This window comes from Phoca vitulina, unplaced genomic scaffold (assembly GCF_004348235.1).
Source record: "Phoca vitulina isolate PV1807 unplaced genomic scaffold, GSC_HSeal_1.0 scaffold9, whole genome shotgun sequence".
Classification (NCBI taxonomy): domain Eukaryota; kingdom Metazoa; phylum Chordata; class Mammalia; order Carnivora; family Phocidae; genus Phoca; species Phoca vitulina.
This window is the reverse complement of record NW_022589712.1, coordinates 8,686,946-8,709,288: the sequence shown is the minus strand read 5'-3', so window position 1 is coordinate 8,709,288 and position 22,343 is coordinate 8,686,946. Positions and strand designations below refer to the sequence as shown.

Sequence of the window (22,343 nt, the reverse complement as noted above, 5' to 3'; positions counted from 1 at the left end):
GAGTTCCTTGGCTTATTTTTTTAAAGAAATATTCATTTTTACTGCTTTTGTGTTTTCTACCTTCATATTGTCATTTTTGTCTTTCCAGTCAAAAATGTCCCTTTAGTATTTCTTGTAGGGCTAGTTTAGTGGTTATGAACTCCTTTAGTTTTTGTTTGTCTGGGAAACTCTTTATCTCTCCTTCTATTCTGAATGATAGTACTCGCTGGATAGGATATTCTTGGCTGCAGGCTTTTCCCACTCAGCACTTTGAATAATCATGCCACTCTTTTCTGGCTTGGAAAGTTTCTGCTGAAAAATCTGCTGATAGCCTTATCAGGTTTCCTTTGTATGTAACTGTCTTCTCTTGCTGCTTTTAATATTTTTTCTTTATTGCTAGATTTTGCCAATTTAATTATAATACATCTTGGTGTGGATCTGCTTTTGTTGGTTTTTGGCAGGGGGAGGGTTTCTGTGCCTCCTGGATCTGGATTTCTGTTTCCTTCCCCAGATTTGGGAAGTTTTCAGCTATTATTTATTTCTTCAAATAAATTCTCTGACCCCTTTTCTCTCTTTTCTTCTGGGACTCCTGTAATACAAATGTTATTACATTTGATGGAGTCGCTGAGTTCCCTAAGTTTATTCTCGTTTTGCATAATTCTTTTTCCCCTCTTTTGTTCAGCTTGATTACTTTCCATTACTCTATCTTCTAGGTTTTTAATTCATCCCATTGCTTCTTCCAATGTGCTGCTCCTTCCATCAAGCGTGTTTCTCATTTTGTTTATCGAGCCCTTTATCTCTGCTCTGTTATTTCTTATCTCCACGTTAATGGTCTCACTGATGTCTTCCACTCTTTTATCAAGTCCGATGAGTATCCTTATGATCACTGCTTTAAGTACTCCATCAGGCATGTTACTTATATCTGTTTTGCTTAGATCTCTGGCTGTGGCCTTGTTCTGTTCTTTCATTAGGGACAAATTCATCTATCTTCTCATTTTGTCTGAGTCTCTCTGCCTGTTTCTCTGTGTTAGGAAAGTCAACTATGTCTCCTGCTCTTGAGAGTAATGGCTTTGTGAAGAAGAGGTCCTGTATTACCCTGCAGTACAGAGTCCCCTATTCACCAGGGCCTGATGATTCTGGGAGTATCTTCAATGTGGGTTGCATGTGCTCTGCTGTTGTGTCCTGGCCACGTTAGCCTTCAGGCCAGCCATCTGCAGAGGCTCTCTTTGCGTTTTGTGAGCAGTGTTTGGTCTCTGGCCTGAATGTGTGAGTTTTGACTAGGTGTGCTCTGGTCTGCTTGTGAAATGAGACCTGTCACCACCACTGCCAGAACTGAGGCCCTTCAAAACTCCCAGGTCAGAAGATGTGGTGCTGGCATGCCGGAGTCCAGCTCCAGCTGGGGTGGGTCTCTCGTAGGAAAGGACGGCGTCGGCGAATGAGGAGACACAGACACAGGATCAGGTTGCAAGCATCTCCTCCTGACAGTCTCGGAGGAACTTTATTTATATGTTAGGATATTTTTGTTTTTCCAAATCTTAGATCATTTTCTGGATTACAGCCACAGCCTTCTTTCATTTTTCCTTTGTAATGATTAACATGATTATTGATTTCTGCTTATTGGCTTTCGCTAAAACTAAAAAACAGTACGCAAAGAGAAAGGTGCTAGGCAGAGCATGACCGTCTTGTTATTTTGTTCTATAGAAACTAATTCTTCGTGGAATTAGTTTCATTATGATTGCTTAGATAGGCGTAACTAAGATGAGTAGTCACTTTATCATGAAACCCCAGAAATATTCCCACAATTATAAAGATTGCCATAAACAAAATGAAAGAGAATAGCAGGAGCCAGCTGTGGAGTCTCCTGTTTTCAGGATCGTCCCCCATACTTGGACTTTGTTAAACAGCATGAGTAGCTTGGCTCACGCCACTGGCAGGTGTTTGGGCTGCTCTTCTAGTGGAGGGGGCCTGCCATGCTGGGACTGAAGCAATTGTAACTCGGGGGGGTGGTTCTTCCAGAATGGGGGATGGGGCTTGGTATAAGCAAGTTAGGTAGCCAGTGTCAGGACTGTGCTGCTTCCTGCAGGTGGCCCTGTGCTTATGCTGAGGGGTGGAGGAGGGAAATGATGCCTGCCAGTTCTCTTGTTCCTGGAACGGTCTCTGTGAATGCTGTCTCTCTGGGGTACACTGAGATGAGTGAATAACCTCCTCATTGTGTGCTCCAGGTGCTCTTCAGATCACTGTTTCCATACTGTATGTCATGGCTGTTTGCCCAGCCTTCTCTCCAAGGGCAGCCTCAGTGTCCTCCAGGCCCAGGCCCACTGACCTTTAAACTCTAGGCTTTAAGGCCTCCTGGTTGTCAAAAGTCACAAAATTTGGCCCCTCTCACTTTCTAAACCAATTGCTATGGGGATTCATTTTTCCCATGTACTCCCCTGTGTGCTAGTCTGTCTCTTGGCCTTCTCTGTGGACTGTGGCTCCCTCCCCACCACAGTAGCCATGATGTGTTTCTCTTCCAAGATGCATCTCTGCACTTCTTACCTTCTTCATTGTGGCCTCTTCTCCCCCTTTAGTTGTAGAGTTTGTTCTGCCTGTCTTCAGGTTGATTTCTGGAGTATTCAGAATATTTGATAGTTATCTAGTTGTATTCATGGGACAAGGGAAACCTAGGGTCCTCCTACTCCACCACCATCTGTTCATCCACTTCATCACACTTCTTAGATTTGCTTCATTCTCTCCATCTATAGGCTGGCCCTGATGGCCCAATACTCTTTGTTATTCTTTATTGGGCTTCCTTCACCAGCTTCTACTTGCCTGGGGATATCACACATAGTCCCAGCTTCATTCATCATTGGAATGAAACTTTCCAGGGCCAGTGTTGGAGAGAAGCAAAGGAACAAACATCTTGGGTGGGAATTAGCTTCTACAGATGGCTTATAATTTGAAAAGCAGTCACAATTATTCTGGAAAATCCTGTGCATTATCTATAAAATACAATGGAGTTTGTAATTTGTTGACAAACATCTCTTAGTGGCCTTGATATTTATTTTGTAAATGCTGTAATGATACTGAGAGCAGAGAGATGCTTTCAGTAAGAAGCTCTGTCAGCTGAGGGACAGTCCCAAGGCTCCCTCTCACACATGAACTGCAGAACCACCTGTATCCTGTCTCTATGCCTCTTACTCTGCTCTTAAGTCTGTGTTCTTCTCATGCCCCTGCTCTTTTGTTGTATTTAGTGCAGTCCATAATGTACACTCACAAGTGCTGGGGCTCCGTGTGTACATAGTCAGTATTTAGCAAGCAACATTTTGACCATAGTACTTTGCAGGCTAGTAGCCTGAAATGTTTGTTATGGTAGTGCTTATAATCTAGCACCTGCATTCGTGATCGGCAAATGAATACCTGCCCTTCAAGACCCCTACTCCACAACCCCACCTAGTCACCCATATGTTATTACATTCCACTGGTGAAGTAAAAACATTTTGTTTCTAGCCCTCCAATTTTAAAATCATCTTTTCAAATCTAAAAGTCTTGGCTCCCCTGGTTAAATCATGCACTCCTTTCCTTTAAAACACTGCTTTAAAATAACATTCTAGGAATAACCTTGTGTCATTCAATCATTCCAGTAATTCAAGCAGTATTTATATACTTCCTCATTTGTTATGCATGCCATATGTGTATGTATATTCCTGGAAGCATAGATGCATATTATATGCTTGTTTTCAGTGTTTCGTAGCTTTACTCTTCTCTTTTTCTTGCCCGTCCCCCGCCCCCCCCCACACTTTTGCTTGATCTGACTCTCCCATTAAATAATAAACTCCTTGCAGTAGAGACAGTGTCTTCTGCTTCATCTCACATTCTTCATGGTACCTTATTATTCATCTTTGTGTATCTGAGCAGTATCTTGAGCTATAGGCATTCTCCATTTTTCTAACTGAGAAGTAAAAGCCAATGGTCTTTGTTTTTCAGGTTCCATTTCTACAGCGGATCAGATGATATCATGCATGTTTGGAAATGTTGAGCCAGCTGAACATCTTCAATAATTTGTAACATGATCCTGGGCCATGTTTCAGATAAACATCAGTCATTATGGAAAACCATTCCACTCATCCACGGCTCAAGACAGACAATACAAGGAGAATAATTGAAAATTCACTTGAGTTGGACCAACTGTACAATTTACGAATATCCTTGGTTTTCAAATGGCTGTCTTTCACTTTTTCTCTAAACTTCTGCTCGGGATTTTTTAAATAGTTTTGTTAAATATCTCTGGAGCTAAGGCCCTAATTCTTTGGTGACATCTTGCTGTCATTTTTTTTTTTATGTCCTGTCCATTTGCAAAAACTACTCAAGAGAATGAACCATACCACCGTGTTGGTGGCTGCCAGCTATGGTTTTTATGTGACGAGGTGGAAGCTTTTGACAATGATGCTGAGTTGACGTATAATGCATCTAGTTTTATGTAGTTCCAAATGCTTCCAAATGGCAATCAGGTGGGACAAATTCTAATGGTCAATTTTTTTGAAAGATTTTATTTATTTATTTACAGAGAGAGACACAGCGAGAGAGGGAACACAAGCAGGGGGAGTGGGAGAGGGAGAAGCAGGCTTCCTGCTGAGCAGGGAGCCTGATGCAGGGCTCGATCCCAGGACCCTGAGATCATGACCTGAGCCGAAGGCAGACACGTAATGACTGAGCCACCCAGGTGCCCCTAATGGCCAATTTTTAAAAAAGAATACACTTTCTTACATCTGGAAGTTACTTTTACTTGGAGCCAAGATGGTGCTATTTTAGGAAAATTACGCCTGACTTTATCTGAGCTTAAGAAAAAAAAAAAAAAAGAGCACTGAATCACTCAATAGGATGTTTACTTTTGCCAGAAGACTTAACTGACATTCAAGAAGCGATCCCAGTTTGCAGGTAATAGGCATGATTTCTGTGGCCTGCTGCGTGCACTGCAGTGCTCCGGCACTTCAAGAATTACACTCAACAGCGAGAATCCACCAAGAAATGCTATCTTTTTCCTTTTTCTTCTTTACTCTGGGATGCAAAAGTTATACAAATTATTCATTTTTGATCTGACTAAAAATAATAAGGAAAAGAAGCAAATGTGAACCAAGAATGAGGAAAAACAGGACCATGTTCTTAAAAGTTAAATTGACAAGGGAAAGAAAATAGTACCCAAGGAAGCAATGGCAAGATAGCCCCAAACTGGATGGTGTGAACCTGAAAACTGTCCGATTTGAACCAACCCGGAAGTAATTCCTCTTGGATCTAGGAATATTGACATTGGAATGACCTAAGGAAAATTATGTCTTAATAGTTGTTCTTGAAATGACAGTCCTGAGCCCTGAAGGGTGTTGGTAATTTACAACCTCTGTCCTGCTGACATCCATTGGCCCCATCAGAACACACCGAGGGCACCACCTCAATGGCGAAGCTGGTGCCGGGGCATCTCACAGGCCCTGGGCTGCAGGTTTCCCACCAGAGAGGGTGGAAGGTTAGAAGGGAAGCAGTGAAGCACAGGGAAGTCATGTTGGTGTGGTTTGCCAACGTCGAATGTGGGAGAGGCAGGAAATCACCCTGCTTCCAGAACATGTGATCGTGGCAAGATCGAGGGGGTAGGGGGATGAAGGCCTGATGAATAAGGGAGCTTGCAGTTGGGGGGATTTTTGTCCCCACCCTGAGCAGCAGTCTCCCACCTTCCTGCTTTCTGAGAATGTGTGTTCTCAGGCCTGTGACCTGCTGGACCTGGGCCCTTCCTGCAGCCTTCTGAGAGCTGCCTGGGCTGGTGGGTGAGTGGGCACTGTGTGCACAGGGGAGGTCAGAAGGCGCTTTGTGCCAGAGAGTGGGTGTGCTGGGGGAAGTGGCTTTCTTCTGACCCCCAGGGGACGTTCTGAGTGCCCTTCCCTGAATGTAAAGGAGGGGAAGTCTGGGTTTCGTGTCTGGATTCTAATGCTCTTCCTTCTGAGAAGGCTGGGCGGCCCTGGCCTGGTGACTGACCTCTGTGGAACAATGGTGAGGACTGAATACCATGCCCGGGGCATGGGTCCCAGCTGCTGAGAGGAAACCTTTCTCTCCTCTTTCTTCACTAGATGAATTCTCAGGACTGGAGACTGATACCGCAATACCCACGGAAGAGGCGTACGTTATCTATGACGAAGGTACCAGCTGATTTTACACAGTTTGGATTTGGACAGTTTCTCTCACTTTAATTACTAAGTGGATGATCTCAATTTTCCGAGTTTCCCTCAGAACTCTGGGCTGCATGGCGGTGCTCAAGGAAGATGGTTGTACGCCAGCTTCCAAGTTAGCGCCCAGGACATATTTGATCCAAGGGAAAACAGTGGGCTTCATATGTGAATACAGCCTCCAGACAAGCCTCTGTGCCCCCCATTCTCTCCCCGCCCCCAGAACTCTGAGCTGCTTGTCTGGGCCTCCACTTCCACTGCCATTTGTGAACAGGCTTGGTTCAACCCACAACTCCGCTTCCTCTGTTGGCTCCTCTCATTGTTCTCTTTTCTCTCCTTTTCTAATTATGTAAGAAAATGCAGTGCTATGGGGGCTCCTGGATGGCTCAGTCAGTTGAGCATCCAACTCTTCATTTGGGCTCAGGTCATGATCTCTGGGTTTTGAGATTGAGCCCCGCCTCAGGCTCCGCACTGGGCGTGGAGCCTGCTTGAGATTCTCTCTCTCTCCCTCTGCCCCTCCCCCTGCACCCCACCACCACCCTTACCCGCTAGTGCGCATGCCCATGTTCTCTCACTCTCTCTCTAAAAAAAAAAAAGAAAGAAAGAAATGCAGTGCTATGTAAGTGTTTTTATCACAGAATCTTTTCAAGCAGGAGTGAGCTTATAAGATTAAGAATGCAATATGCTGGGGTGCCTGGGTGGCTCAGTCATTAAGCGTCTGCCTTCGGCTCAGGTCATGGTCCCAAGGGTCTTGGGATCGAGCCCTGCATGGGGCTCCCTGATCGGCGGGAAGCCTGCTTCTCCCTCTCCCGCTCTCCCTGCTTGTGTTCCCTCTCTCACCGTTTCCCTCTGTCAAATAAATTTTAAAAATCTTAAAAAAAAAAAAAGAATGCAATATGCCTTGGGTAGAATCTGGAGCCACCCTGTCATGGTTCTGTGGGTTTTATAAATTGCCTCTGCAGTTTTCCTGGGGGCATCTTGTCCCCACCGCAGGACTGGTCTTTGATACTCAGGATATTCTCCCTTTTGTGCTTCCTTTCTGCTGTTACCTGCAGCTCCAGTGGCCTCAAAACACCGATGTGAGAATAATGTCACCTTTGATGCGGTTATAGTAAAGTTTGATACATTGGTTTCATCCCACAGTTTAAGAAAAACCTGACTTAAAAGAAAAACAACAGATGTCAGAAGAAAAAGAAAAGTTTCTTAGCACCTTTGAAAACACTAAGCTCCTTTCTTATTTTCTTATTATCTTTGAGCAGTTGAAAGGGAGCAGAGTCTTCTTTTTTAAATGTTAAGGGTTAGTTTTTTTAATAGGATTCATCCCACCCCCTCCCCAGAAAAGAAGCCCATACACAGAAGGTAAATTTTTTTTTAAAAATCAAGTTTATTTTCTGATGTGAATCTTTTATGGCTCTAAAGGAGAAAATTAGGCAGAGCCTGTCAGGGGACTAGTAACAGGAACATGCAAAACTGGATGAATTCTAAGGTTCTGTCCAGCTGTGATTGTAAAATCTCATTTTTCTGCTCATATGTGTTTCCTTTTCCTCTTCCTTTCTTTTTTCTGCAGCTACTTTCCTGAGGGGACTGAGGTAGGAGGAATACTGTTTCATTGGGACCAAGTTACATTCAAGCACAGCATTTATTTTGGCTGCGTGTGTGCGTGTGTGCTTTAATCTTGGGTTGAATGTTGGCCGTACATGGTGCCCCTTTTCTGGAAGGGCCCAGTGCAAAGCCTTCATATCATTTCAGATTATGAATTTGAGACCTCAAGGCCACCAGCTACCACCAGGCCCTCTACCACAGCTGCGGTGTCCGAGGTCATCGCGCCAGAAGGCTCCATTAGCTCCTTTCCTGAAGAAGAGTTGGATCTGGCTGGAAAGAAACGATTTGTTGGTAAATAGAACTTCCTTAATTGGAGAAACGTGGGTTTTTAACTTTTTTCTTTGAGGAAGAGCGTAACTAATTTCTTGGCCTGGCTGAGGCAGCGCATTTGCAGCAGAAGTTTTCCCGGAGTGAAGTTTCCATTTGGAGTGACTCTGAGTCAGTCCTGCTTGAAGGCACATTAGCTTGCTTTCTGCAGGAGTCAGCGGAGGGGGTTGTGCGGGAGACCGTTTGGCATCCAACCAAATAGAGCTTTGAGAGGCTGCCTCGTGTAGACCAAGGGTAAGGAACACTTGTAAACGTCTTCAGGACCAGAGAACATGACTGTTTTTGTTCTAGCAACTTTTCCAAGATGGGGCTTCCACTGAGACTCACCTATACATTGTTAAGTTCTTCCTCAAAGATGAGCAGTTTACCGAATTGAGCTGCTGGTGCTTCTTATGGTCCCACAGAACCAGAGCTGGGTTCTTCCATTGTTTCCTGTAATTTACATTAGCCTCAGGGACTGGGGATCCTAGAATTTTACTTGACTCTTCTTTCTCAGTTATTAAACAATTTCAAGAGGAAATTCTATTTCGCTAAACTGTGTTCACTCCCTTTGGGAGTCTTCTTTTCCCATGCCCTTAATGAACTTCACTAATGAGACAGTTACATTAGTATTATGGAGTGGAAAAAAATATTACCAAGTGGAGACAGGCAAAAGCTTAAACTAATATAACACTTTTCTGTTTCCAAAACAAATGTTCTGCCATAAGCAGAGAACAGCGCTTGCCAGCCGAGATGTAGTATTGAGTGTCTAAATCTCATGTGCTTGAAGAACAAGAATATTAATTTGAGGTAGCATTCCTGAGGCAAGCGCTAATGCTGGCCCCTGGCATTAAGCAGGCTGGCTGAATTTGCTGAATGTTCTGGTTGTCCTCTCTGTGGCTCCCTGACAGAAATGAAAATGCTTTCATCACTATCGTTTGCTATTCCACAGAACTCTTCTCAAGATTGAAAGGCTTACTATTGTCCGGCTATTTTCCTACGTCTGTAACTCTACAAAGCATAGTAGAATACTCTCCAGAACTTCCTGATTAGATCCATCAACAGGCTCTCAAGGCCTCGTTTTATACAAATTATTGGAAAATAGAGAGTCTAAAAATTGCTTTTAGTCCCACCAAGAATGAGAACCTGTACCAAAAGATGCAATGGAATATTCAGAAAGTACTAGAAATTGTTACTTGAAAGCACTTGAGAATCTTGCATGTATGAGGCCCCAGCTCCAATTCCTTGACATTTCTATTTTCTTACAGAGCATATATAATAAAGAGGTGTGGGCTGGAGGTAGAGTCTCCTGTTTGACCTGAGCTTCATGGGCCCTCTCAGCATCAGTAGGCTCAGCTAGAACATGGGCTATCAGTCCATGTCCTGCTTTATTCCCAGGGCTTGTATCCACTGAGATAATGTGTATAGAAAACCTTGAACCTGTCTGTAAATGTGAGTAGCTGTATTGTACTTAGCAGTAATGTTGTAAAGGCTGTTCAGGCCTGGCCTTGTGTAAATATCCCTGATGGTTATGGGTATCTCTGAAGCTCTAGGGAAGGCCACCCAGGACTGAAGGCTAGAAGTTGTACATCCTGATCGGGGTATTTTTTTTTCTGGTTCCAAGACAGTCTAAGGAGTGAACGGTGCCGAGAGAGCTCTAGTTAAGTGTCAGCTAGGCCCGATTCATACCTTTCCAAATGTCTGGGCATACAAATGGCAGAATGCCACAGACTTATACTACATTGAATTCTAGTTTGGGGGTCTTTCAAAATTACTTTGAAGACATAGTCATTCATGTTGATGGGGCAACAGGATCTTTTGAAACTACTAGATTGGAAGATGTGTGGATCCATTAAGGAGAGCTAAGGATGTGTTTCTGGGTTTAGCATCGGGCTGATGGCACTGCAGCCTCTGTCTAGCAGGGAAAGACTGAATGGTAGGTCTGCTCCAGGGAGTAGACATTATGTTTCTGCCTCTAGAGAAAGCTTTCAACAATACAATTGGCTGTCTGTCTTCTTTTCCAGCTCCTTATGTGACATACCTAAGTAAAGACCCATCAGCCCCATGTTCTCTGACTGACGCTCTGGATCACTTTCAAGTGGATAGCCTGGATGAAATCATTCCAAATGACATGAGGAAGAGTGACCTGCCTCCTCAGCATCCCCCCCGCAACATCACTGTGGTCGCTATGGAAGGCTGCCACTCATTTGTCATTGTAGACTGGGACAAAGCCACCCCAGGAGATGTGGTAACAGGTGTGTCCAAGGCAGATGCTCAGAGTTCTCTTTGATCTGTAGGTGGAAAATATCGGTCCCAGGATGTCTCCAAAGCATCTCAGACTCAGCATATCCAAAATCAAACTCATGACTCTTCTGATTCCCAAACCTGCTCATCTGCATTTCCTATCTCAGAGAATGACCGCACTCCCCAACTCATTTCTGTAAGCATGGGATTGTCTTCAAATCTTCTTTAATTTCCCCCACCATATTCAATTCATCACTGAATCCTATCAATTTTACCTTCCAGGTTTCTCATGAACCCATCCATTTCTCTCCATTAACTACCAAGTTAACCTGAGCTGTTGCCACCTGTCACTTGGATATTACAGTAGCCGGCTGGCTGGGCCACCCGATCCACACCCCCCCATACCTGACCCATTTCACACTGCACCTGAGGGAGGCATTGAAGGCAGTCTGATTGTGCCACCCTGTAATGTTTTTCCCTTTCTTTTAGAATGAAAAGCAAAAACCTGCGTGACCTAAGGGCACTGAATATTTTCTCTGCTCCGTGCTTCTTTAGCTTCATCTCATGCTTTAACGTCTCTCTAAGACTCCGTTTTCTCATGTGTCAAAATGGGGATAGTGATGCTTACATACTAGGAGCAGGAGAATTAATCAAAATAAAACTTGGTTGAATGTGTTTGGAATGTTTGGCACATGGGAAATACCTGACGGATGTTTTCTTCCTTGTGTATAACATAGGAGACTAGAAGATACGCTGAGCCATGACCTCACTTGGCCTTCTGAGGCCTCCCTGAAGGCTGGGCAGGCGTCAGGGCCCACTGGGTCCATTCATAGCAGAAAAGGCAGAAGGAGTTGCCTGACTACTGTCACTAGACATCGAGGTCAAGGGCAGGCACAGATCTTCAACAACTAGCAATCAAAGAGCCTTCACCAACTGGGCGAAGAGACCACTGCGAGTCTGGGGTCTTTCAGTCCCACACACGTGTGCGAGTGCATGCACGTGCGCACACACACACACACACACACACACACGCACAGCACTCACCATCAACAGTTTTGTTGTTTCATGTAAGGACAATTGTATATATCTCTGCCAGGAAATTCTTAAATACTTGTGTGGAGGTCACTGCTTTTTCTTCTGTCGCCTTTTACTCTGTGCTGTCAAGGTTGGTCAAGGTGATTAGTTCTGAGGAAATGTGGGAGATAAAGAGAAGGAAGAGAAGTAGGGAACCAGTAGTTGTCAAGGAGTGTGTTTAATTTTGTTATCCACATCTGAATTCACAAGAAGGTACCAATGTTATACCCAGACGCAACATGCCGCTCGGTCCCGTTCTTGAACTTTTGCCTCAGATGGCAATGCGTCTGTGCCATGGCCCCTCCCCATCCTCCTCCGTCGGGCAATGCCTCTTGCCATGGCCCCCTCCCCATCCTCCTCCGTCGGGCATGCCTCTGTGCCATGGCCCCCTCCCCATCCTCCTCCGTCGGGCATGCCTCTGTGCCATGGCCCCTCCCCATCCTCCTCCGTCGGGCATGCCTCTTGGGTGATGTGGTTCCTTGATGCTCAGTGGGTCCTTCTCTATCTCCTCTTGCAGGTTACCTGGTTTACAGTGCATCCTATGAAGACTTCATTAGGAACAAGTGGTCCACTCAAGCTTCCTCAGTAACTCATTTGCCCATTGAGAACCTGAAGCCAAACACAAGGTATGTGTCAGTCATTAAAGAGAGAGAGAGAGAGAAACCTGTGTGTGTGGTCACAGATATCCTCAGGTTGAAAGTGAAAAGATCAATGAAAAGGTTTTATGATTTCTTTTGTAGTCTCTTTTTACTTTTCATAGAATATCGATGAATACCCACCATATGTCATTATATTTCTCTTAGAAGAAATAACTGTTTCTATTATAGTTGTTAGTCTATTGTGTTTATATTTTGTTACCAATTTTCCAGAGACTAAACGGTACCTGCCTCTGGGGAAAGAAAGGTTGTTCTGTGTGTTGAAAGGGACTTGGATCCATGTGCAGGCACCCAGCTGGTGGCATTAGGCAGCACAACCTTCATATGTGACATTAATGGGGCAGCAATTGCTAAACATATTAGTTAACTGGTACTCACATTCTATGATGTGGAAGTTCAGACCATTTAGAAAGACGCATTTTACACATTGATAAGGTTACAAACATGTCTTGCTAAGCTGGGCGGTGGTTGGCTGGCCAGAGGCCTATCTGGGAGCCAGAGTTTGTGATGCTTCGTGTGAAATCTACAAAACTTGTTCCCACGGTTACAAAGAGAGTGAGTGTGCATTTCCTCTTTCACGCTATCTGGTTTTGATAGTAATGATCATCAGGAAAGCTTTCCGGTGAAAATGGGCAAAGCACGTGAGGGTCAAGCATGGTGTGCGTGTAAACCAGCTCTCTGGGGAAAAAAAAAGTCCCTGGTTTATGGTGCTTACCATTTTCTGTAGTGTGAACATTCCCACCATGGCCAATTCCAGCCTTCCAGGGGGCCTGCTGGATTCTTGAATATATAATGATTGTCTCTTTCATGCCCGTGCAAATGAGTCCAGCACCCCCAAGGTCACATCAAGCCCCATATTTATGGAGCAAAGAGCTCTAAATGGTGTGTCTGTGGCCTGACTCTCATTTCCCGTATAGTTGGAGGAACATGGAGAAGGTTGAAACAAAATACTCTCCTTAAACAGAAATGTGCCGAAAGGGCATAGAAACTAGCTAATAGCCCTGGGTACTTCTGAACTAGCTGAGAACTTTCCTCAGGGCATTGGAGGTTCCGTGTGGGCTCATCTGAGCTAAATGTTCACAAACTATTATCAATTTGAGGATTTGGCAAATGAAAAGAAAGGAGCGAAACAGGAAACTGAGAAAGCACTTTTCTTTATGTTTCCCTAATCGTGAGGAAAGATGGATTAATTAAAGCAAACAAAAACAACACATTTAAGACAGTGGAGTCGACACCCAGTTTTCTTTACTGTGTGCAGAGCCTCAGCATCCCAAAGCTGAAAGAGGCACGGGAGAGGTTTTGCTGCATAGCTCCTTGTAGTGGAACTTGAATCCCTGTCTCCTGACCACCACCCCGCCATCCTTCTGGCCAATGTTCTTTCTACAACTTTTGCTGCCAGGCTGATCTTGAGTTTCGAATGTCAGGAGATGGTTATGTAAGAGGAAGGTGTATTCATTCTTTCAGCAGGTATGAAGGAGTGCCCCCAATTCCTTCTATACGTACTTGGTGTTTGCTCTGCACCAGGCACCAGGTTATGCACTGAGGGTAGAACGGGGGTTCGGAGCAGGAGTGAGTGGATGTGGTCGGGGAGGTGGCCTATAAAATACAGAGGAACTGTCCTCACAGAGCTCACAGTTTGGTAGAGACAGCTTGTTTAGCAAAAGCATAAATATAATTACCAATCCATACCCTGAGGGAGACCTTTTTCCTGAGCTTGTGGGGAGGGGGTGGGGCAGTCAGGTGAGCTTCCCTGGGGAAATAGATAAGCAGCGGTGAACTTGAAGAAGGTGGGTGGGGTGAGGCCAGGTTGTTCTGGGCAGAAAGGATGTCTAACAGCATGGTGTGTTCTAGGAAGGAAAGGAGGCCAGGATGGTGGGAGGCTGGACAGGCTGGTCCCAGAGGGCCTTGGGAGTCCCTTGTGGCTTCTCTCCTACCCTCCACCTACATTTAGTGCCCTGATAGCCAGGCTGGAAACAGCAGGTGCCACTATAGCCTTTTCTCTGGGATGCCTGTCGATTATTCCTGCTTCTGATGGAGGGCACTGACGGGGGCACAGAACACTTGGGGCTCCTCTACACAGATTTCCTCAAAACCCCTGTCAACAGCCTGATGGAAGGATGCTCATTGTTTCCCTGCTTTACACTGATACAGAGCATCTCCGGAGGGCCCACGTTAGTGGTCCAGGTCCTTCTCCCACAGAGGCTGTGTGTCCCTGTTGTTAGCACCGTCCTCGGGGCTTCTCAGGAACCTACCTCCGAGTGTCTGTGGGAGACACAAGAAGTCAGTCCCCTCAAGATGAACCAGAATGTCAGCACCAGCTTTGGTTCTTTATAACTCAATCTTGTGTTTGACTTTACGTGGACATGGCCCACCTTGTTCACCCAACTCAGTCCCAGACCACTTTCTGGAATCTGCATATTTCATCCATACTTCAAAGCACAAAGATTGAGACTGTGGGGGGTTATTCAAAAGAAGGTGCAAGAGCTTATGTGAGAAGGAAAGGCATGGATTGCTCTTGTTACTTGGGTGAGGCAGATACTATTCAGAGTATGGCATCTGTATTTTAGTTTCTAGAAGAAGTTTAATGTGGTTTGGGAAATGGGAACCTTACTTTCCCCCATAATTTCGTGTTTTTCAGCTTCATGTATTTAAATTTGCTTTGACACATTAGGTGAGGTTCAAATGGAATTGTGTCTTTGGAATTGGGCCCTGTGGGCTTCGTTGGAGGACAGAGGAACTGTGTGAACAGAGAAAGTAGATGAGGAGGAACACTTGGGTTTCAGTGGGGAGACAGAATTGATACAGCGAAGGAATCAGACCGGTCGGGCATCCTGTACCCTCTCCACAATTGTAGAGCCGCGATTCCCTCTGTGGACCTTGGGACCCGGTGTCAGGACCACTTGAGCGATGGCTTAAGAAATGCTCAGCGGAAATGCCTCATGTAGCCTCTGAGGATGTATCATTCCTTAGGTTTTGATTTCCCTTTTTAAGGAAAAAAAAAAGTATCTGTAAAGTTTGACCAGTATCACTGGTGTATGCCAAACCCGCTGCCTGCAGAATTTTGCCTTAAATAACTCCATAACCACTGAATAAAAGTATGCGTAATTGGGAAAACACGGACTGCTGAGCGAATTATTTGGAAACGCATATGTTCTTAATTGTGCATATCTTTTTTTAAAATGAAATTTAAAAAGGATTCTCTTCTAAATGAGATGTGAATGACTCTTGAAAGGCTGAAAAGAAGACTAAATTTACCAAAGGAGCCTTTCTTTGCTCTCTGTTTAATCAAACCCAAAGTCAAATATTTCTGTGTAACTGTGAAGCCTGAGGCTCCCTTGGGTGATCTCAGGAGCTCTGGAGGCTTGGCCCCAGGACAGTGGTGTAACAGACATATGCCTTTGCTCTCCGAATAAATAATCCACCTCTTTGAAAATTTAGTGCATTTTAATTAGTGCATAGAACCTGTGTGCCAAGACTGACATAGGAAAAGACTTGTTAGGAACTCTGAAATGGCAGAGAGCCACCCCTGACAGGGGTTTCTTACCCTTTTCTTCACCTGTGAGTAGCTCAGGGCTTTGAGAGCACAGATAATGTCCGGTGTCCCAGGGGTAAAGGAAACACGAAGATTAACAGTGGATATAGTGGGTCACAGCTGTGGTGTTGGTCTCTAATATTACTTAACCACCCCTTTTGTCCTGTATCTCATAAGAGCACAGAGCAAGATGTTTGGGGACTCCCCACCCACTCAGCCTCTCTGTCTCCCTCTAGACAAACAAGTACATTCTCTGTTCCAAGACAAGGATAAATCTGACAGCAAAACCTCTCCCGGCCTTTTCCACTTCCCCTTCTTGGACTTGCTTCTCTTTCCTGGAGGCACAGAAGCTCGAAACTCAGTGACTTTTAAAGCTCCAGAGCCAACCATAGCACTTGTCATGCGCCCAAGACATCATTGTCATGTTCATTTCACTGAGGAGGCCAACCTCGGGACTGGTTCGCCTTCCTTCCGCCAACAATGAGTTGCATCATTACTGGGTCAAACAGCCTGCTTTTTCATATGGAGTCCAGTGATAAGAATTAGGTTAAGTTTGAATTTTGCTCTGTAAGTGTTTTGCTGCTCCAGTTTCTCCCTCTTGAGCTGTGGAACTCTGGTGGGATGAGAGCAGGATGAGAGAGGCATCCATCCACATGGGGCCACGCAGCCGTGATGCCCTAAGGAACATACGCTCTCTACGTGACTTATTTGCCCAATATGCTCCTTCTGATGCCATCAGCCTCGTGAGTCAATGCTATGAATTGTATTATTTTGAAAAGTTATTGGAAAATGCGGAAGTTCAGAAAAAATATGAATAGCAGGGATGTATGCATTTGTTACAAAATAACACTCAAACCCTGCCACAGAGTAAGTGCTCAACAGTTTGGGAATGTCTTTTATTATACAGAAATTAAACAAGCTTCTCTTTCAGAAAAATGTTTTCTTCCAATTTCAGGTATTATTTTAAAGTTCAAGCCAAAAATCCACATGGCTACGGACCCATCAGCCCTTCGGTCTCATTTGTTACAGAATCAGGTATCTGCGACTTCACATTCTCATTTTTTGCCTTTTCTCAAAGACAAATAATTTGGGATCATGACTACAATAGAATAAAAACTGAAGAAGTAAAGTCCTTATTTTTCTATTTAGTGAGTTCATATTGGATATCACTTTATAAAATAAACATCATTTTCTTTGTGCTGTGTTAAAATCTGGATAATAAAATTTAAAAAGTAATCTTCATTGGAGCTGCCTGGGAAGTGGGAAGGTCACATTCCAATGAAAGGAAAAAATCTAGTTTTCAACCATGTGGGAAAGATAAGTTTGAATCTCTCTGTAAAAGATTTAGTTGCAGAGCTAATTTTTTTTTATTAAAAACAGCTGAAAAGCATAAATGCCATGTGGCCGGAGAGGTATTTGCTTCTTCCAATTAGTCAGGTCTCCAAGATGGTTCTTTCACTAGGAGATGTCCTAATACGGAGAGTTTAATTAGAATATTAGCCAGTCTTACAAGCAGTGTTACTCGGAGGATGGCCCTGCTCTGGGGGATGCTGGTGTACAGAGCTCTCCAGCCCTCGGTAAGGTGCTCCTGTGGTCATGGTCCGACCAGTATGCCCAGAGCTGGCCATGGGGACAGTCCTGGGTGAACAGCCTTTCCACACAGGAAACCACACCGGGAGCTGGTCCCTCTGCCTCTAAGCCAGGCCACCTTCAGAGGTCGGGCTGAACCAACTGTACACTAACCTTGCTCTACCTTCTATTTGGTTAGATTATTTCCCACATATAGCTTGATCCCAGAATATTGATCATTGGAAGATATTTTTAAGTGGGAAAAAAAATAAAATCTTTTGTGAGAATATGCTTCATATTGGAAATGTTGGCAAAGGACCTCAAAAGTGTTTTCATTTAAAAAATGTGTTCCTCATTAGTAATTAAGAAAGAGTCAAAGAAAACCATTTTCAAGGGTTAATTTGCTAAAGTAGGGGACGTGTCTATGTCCATGGCTACATTTCCTAAAAAGGAATGGACCTTTGGCGACTATCAGAATTAACATGATAAAAGTCTGTAGAAAAAAAAATTCAAATCTAGAAAGCTTTAAGAAATTGGCCCCAAATCTGAGAATAGAAATATAAATGTAATTTCTGAGACCGCAGTATAAATTGAAAAATACGGCTCTCTGCTATCCCCCTCCCAAGAAGAGCCTCACCATGCTCCCACCTTATCCTTTTGTGGCCTCCAAAGGGTGGGTGACAGCATTCCAGGGCCCCCCCATGCAGACCTCTTTTACCATCAGCTCCCTGGAGATCCTCATGCATCTGACAATTGACAGTTGTCAAAAGTTGACAATTCGACAATTACTTGAAATTTGACAGGGGCGCCTGGGTGGCTCAGTCGTTAAGCGTCTGCCTTCGGCTCAGGTCATGATCCCGGGGTCCTGGGATCGAGCCCCACATCGGGCTCCCTGCTCGGCGGGAAGCCTGCTTCTCCCTCTCCCACTCCCCCTGCTTGTGTTCCCTCTCTCGCTGTGTCTCTCTCTGTCAAATAAATAAAATCTTTAAAAAAAAAAAAACAAAAACTAGTTTTTAAAAAAAAAAAAAAAAAAAATTGACAATTATTTGCTCTGGCCATCTTCACTTTATTCAGTTTGTTCAAGTTTCTCCTTCACTTTTCACAACCCTGCTGTTGTGCAACAGGAAAATTATCAGGTAATTGCCAAACATAAAAATACACGAAGTAAACGCATATGTCAGCACGGGCTGCAGCATGGGGTCAACTTTCCATGTTGTTTGTGTTGTGCTGTTGTTCTGTATGTCCCCCCCCTCCCCTCCCCTCCAGCCTGGAGCATTTGAGATTTTTTCAGCGGACTATTGAAACTTAAGAGTAGGAGAGCAAAATGAGCGTTTACACTTACAGCTAACAGTAGGTCGCTCTTCTGTGGGAGTGAGTGAATGGTCTGTACAAAGGAGCAGCTCAAGGGAGATTTGGGGTGATGGAAATATTCTGTATCCTGATTGTAGTAGGGTTCCGTGAATCAGTGCATGTGTTGAAACTCACAGGATATTTACCATAAAAGAGTAGTTTTACTCCATGATAATTTTTCAAAAAAAAAAAAAAGGAGAATTATTTTATAAAAATGAACTTTTTCTAAAACAGAATTCCTTAAAAGCTAGTTCCATATTTTCTTTTTTTTAAAAGATTTATTTATTTATTTTTAAATTTTATTATGTTAGTCACCATACAATACATCATTAGCTTTTGTTGTGGTGATCCACGATCCATTGTTTTCGTATAACACCCAGTGCTCCATGCAGTACGTGCCCTCCTTAATACCCATCACCGGGCTAACCAATCCACCCTCCCCCCCCCAAAACCCTGTTTGTTTCTCAGAGTCCATAGTCTCTCATGGTTCATCTCTCCCTCCAATTCCCCCCCCATTTTTCCCTTCCTTCTCCTAATGTCCTCCATGCTATTCCTTATGTTCCACAAATAAGTGAAACCATATGATAATTGACTTTCTCTGCTTGACTTACTTCCCTTAGCATAATCTCCTCCAGTCCCATCCATGTTGATGTAAAAGTTGGGTATTCATCTTTTCTGATGGCTGAGTAATATTCCATTATATATATGGACCACATCTTCTTTATCCATTCATCTGTTGAAGGGCATCTCGGCTCTTTCCACAGTTTGGCTATTGTGGACATTGCTGCTATGAACATTGGGGTGCATATGGCCCTTCTTTTCACTACATCTGTGTCTTTGGGGTAAATACCCAGTAGTGCAATTGCTGGGTCATAGGGTAGCTCTATTTTTAAAATTTTGAGGAACCTCCACACTGTTTATTTTTAGAGAGAGAAAGAGAGAAAGAGAGTTGGGGGTAGGGGCAGAAGAAGAGGGAGGGAGAGAATCTCAAGCAGACTCCTCGCTGAGCGTGGAGCCCAACTCGGGCCTTGATCTCACAACCCTGAGATCATGACCTGAGCTGAAACCAAGAGTCAGATGTTTCACCAACTCTGCCACCCAGGTGCTGCCATATTTTCTTAAGTGGCATTACTTGGGCTAAGATAGAGATGTTTTACATACAGCTTTATTGAGATGCAAGTGGCATACAGTAAGCTGCATGTAAGTGTACAACTCAGTGGGTTTTAAAGTATGTTTACCGCCTTGAATCCATCGCCACAATCACACTAGTGAACATCATTGTTACCCCTACATGCTCACTGCTGCTATGCAACCCAGCTCCCCTGTCCCCCCATGTGGGCATCTTTTCCCCTGTTAACAAGGAACTACTCATCTGCTGTCTGTCACTTTAGATTTGTTTGTACTTTCTAGAATTTTATATAAATGAAATCATACAGTCTGAACTCTTTTGTCTGGCTTCTTTTCCTCAGCAAAATCGTTTTGAGATCCATCCATCTTTTGTACTTAGCAGTATTTCGTCAGATGGCTGTGCCATAACTTACCCATTCACTTATTCATAGACATTTGAGCTGCTTCTACTTTTTGGCTATGACAAATAAAACTGCTATGAACATTCATGTATAAGTGTTTGCATGGACATGTGTTTTAATGCCTCGTGGGTAAATACTTAGGAGTGGAATGGATAGATCATAGAGTAGGTATATGTTTACCTTTTTAAGAAACCACCAAACTGTTTTCTCAAGATAGACACATCTTTTAAAAATGACGAGTATTGAATTATTCTGTCATACCCCAAATCAAAGTCTTACTATATAGACCCACAATTTCTGTATAAATATCAAGGCAGTTTAGCTAGAAAAGGATATTTTTCAAAAGGAAATGCTTAGAAAATAAAAACTAAGGAAAACTTTGGCATTGCTTGAATAAACTATATTTGTATCTATTCCAGGGAGCTCATTGGTTAGCTCTCTCTGCCACGATAAACATTTCAACAATTGCATGGTTGTGAAATAGGATAGTGAAGTCAATTATTTCTTTCTCATTTTACAGACAATCCTCTGCTTGTTGTGAGGCCACCAGGTAAGTTTCTCTTCTTGACAAACTTGACATTCTAGTAATCAAGTTGGATAGTGAATATGAGATTGCTGTGATTGCTCACAAGTAGAAATGCTAGACCATTTTTGCATTTTTATGATTTTCTGATAACTTCTTTGGTTTCCTTGCCCCCTTTATCCTGATCTAGGGAAAAGAATGGTCTGGAAATTTTTTTTATAGGACCCTAGCAGCCAATATCTGTAAAAGAAAACATTATGGGGTGGCCAATATCTATAAAATAGATAACTTTATTTACTTAATCCCTTTAAATATTTTAAATGGCTGAAAAGGTAGCAAAATGCATTAAGTGTACAACAAACTGTGAAAGCCCTATTTCTTAAGCTCAAGACAGGTTTTGGGAGGGATGAGAACAGTGAGAGTGTATGCTGAGGGACTTCTGGAGGGGGCAGGTAGGATAGCATATCCCAAAAGATCAAATATGCCATTATATCTCATTTTCCTTGAAGCTTAAAGGCTTTTTCTTACTTCAAGAATCCCTTATAGAAATGCACATACTTTAAATATGTTCAGGTAAAAGGAGCTCCTCAGTTGTACTTCAGTGCCAAGAAAGAAGGGGAATGAGAGAAAGAGTGCCCACTGGGGAGGTGGGAAAAGCCCTGAGAGGAGGGAAAGGGCCAATGAATAAGTCAAATTCTCTGATACTTTGGGTGAGAATAAACATCGTGGAATCCCATGGTTGAGAGAGTGTGTCTTGTGTTGTCAAGGTGGTGAGCCCATCTGGATCCCATTTGCTTTCAAACATGACCCTAGCTACACCGACTGCCATGGCCGGCAGTATGTGAAGCGGACATGGTATAGAAAATTCGTGGGAGTTGTTCTTTGTAATTCACTGCGGTATAAGATCTACCTTAGTGACAATCTGAAAGGTAGGTCTTTGAGAGTGGTGTGGTATGAGAAGGTATGGAAATTTTTTATTTTATCAGGTACTAATTTGACATTTATCAGGTACTAACTTGACATATTTTACCAGGTACTAACTTGACATAGCAGGTGCATCAGAATGTATTCGAGCTGTGGACCCATCATATCTCACTGTGGCTTGAACACAAATCAGTTTTTCAGGCTCTACTTTGGAGTTACTAGTTTTTACTTTGACACCCAGAAATACATTATCTATAATTTTTAAAAATCCACTACATTTTATTTCATTTTTTTTTAAAGATTTTATTTATTTATTTGACAGAGAGAGACACAACGAGAGAGGGAACACAAGCAGGGGGAGTGAGAGAGGGAGAAGCAGGCTCCCGATGAGCAGGGAGCCCGCGGTGGGACTCGATCCCAGGACCCTGGGACCATGACCTGAGCAGAAGGCAGACGCTTAACGACTGAGCCACCCAGGCACCCCAAAAATCCACTACATTTTAGAAACGAGCCCCAAAATTCTGTTAGGAATGTAAGGGCCAATTTTCTTTGCCATTAATTCAATAATATTAGGTATGAGTGTAAGCTAGAAGCATCAAGGATTCCCCCCACTCCCGTCCTTGCCATTGGCATACCTTAATGAAGAAAAAATTTTAGATGGTGAAACATACCTCAGTATTACTTGTTCTGTGTCTGAGTAAAAATTACATTGTTTTCATTATGGTAGGGGATTGAAACAAAGAATACCACAAGCATCTTGAACTACTAACATTTCAAAACGCCGTTTCTACCCAGCTGGCTTTGATTCTGCCACCTACACAAATCTGTTTTTTATTTTTAAACTTGCACACTTTTAATTTTTTAGTA

General features: G+C 43.5%; 1 protein-coding gene across 3 annotated transcripts in view; it reads left to right on the top strand.

Annotated features, from left to right (window-relative positions):
* FNDC1 (fibronectin type III domain containing 1) overlaps positions 1 to 22,343 on the top strand; it is a 156,049-nt gene that overhangs the window by 129,016 nt on the left and 4,690 nt on the right. For all 3 annotated transcript variants that reach the window (XM_032407545.1, XM_032407546.1, XM_032407544.1), the window contains 7 exons: positions 6,072 to 6,140; positions 7,917 to 8,060; positions 10,100 to 10,330; positions 11,911 to 12,019; positions 16,537 to 16,616; positions 20,550 to 20,579; positions 21,320 to 21,481. In XM_032407545.1, coding sequence (XP_032263436.1) covers positions 6,072 to 6,140; positions 7,917 to 8,060; positions 10,100 to 10,330; positions 11,911 to 12,019; positions 16,537 to 16,616; positions 20,550 to 20,579; positions 21,320 to 21,481 — 825 coding nt within the window. The remainder of the gene's footprint in view (positions 1 to 6,071; positions 6,141 to 7,916; positions 8,061 to 10,099; positions 10,331 to 11,910; positions 12,020 to 16,536; positions 16,617 to 20,549; positions 20,580 to 21,319; positions 21,482 to 22,343) is intronic.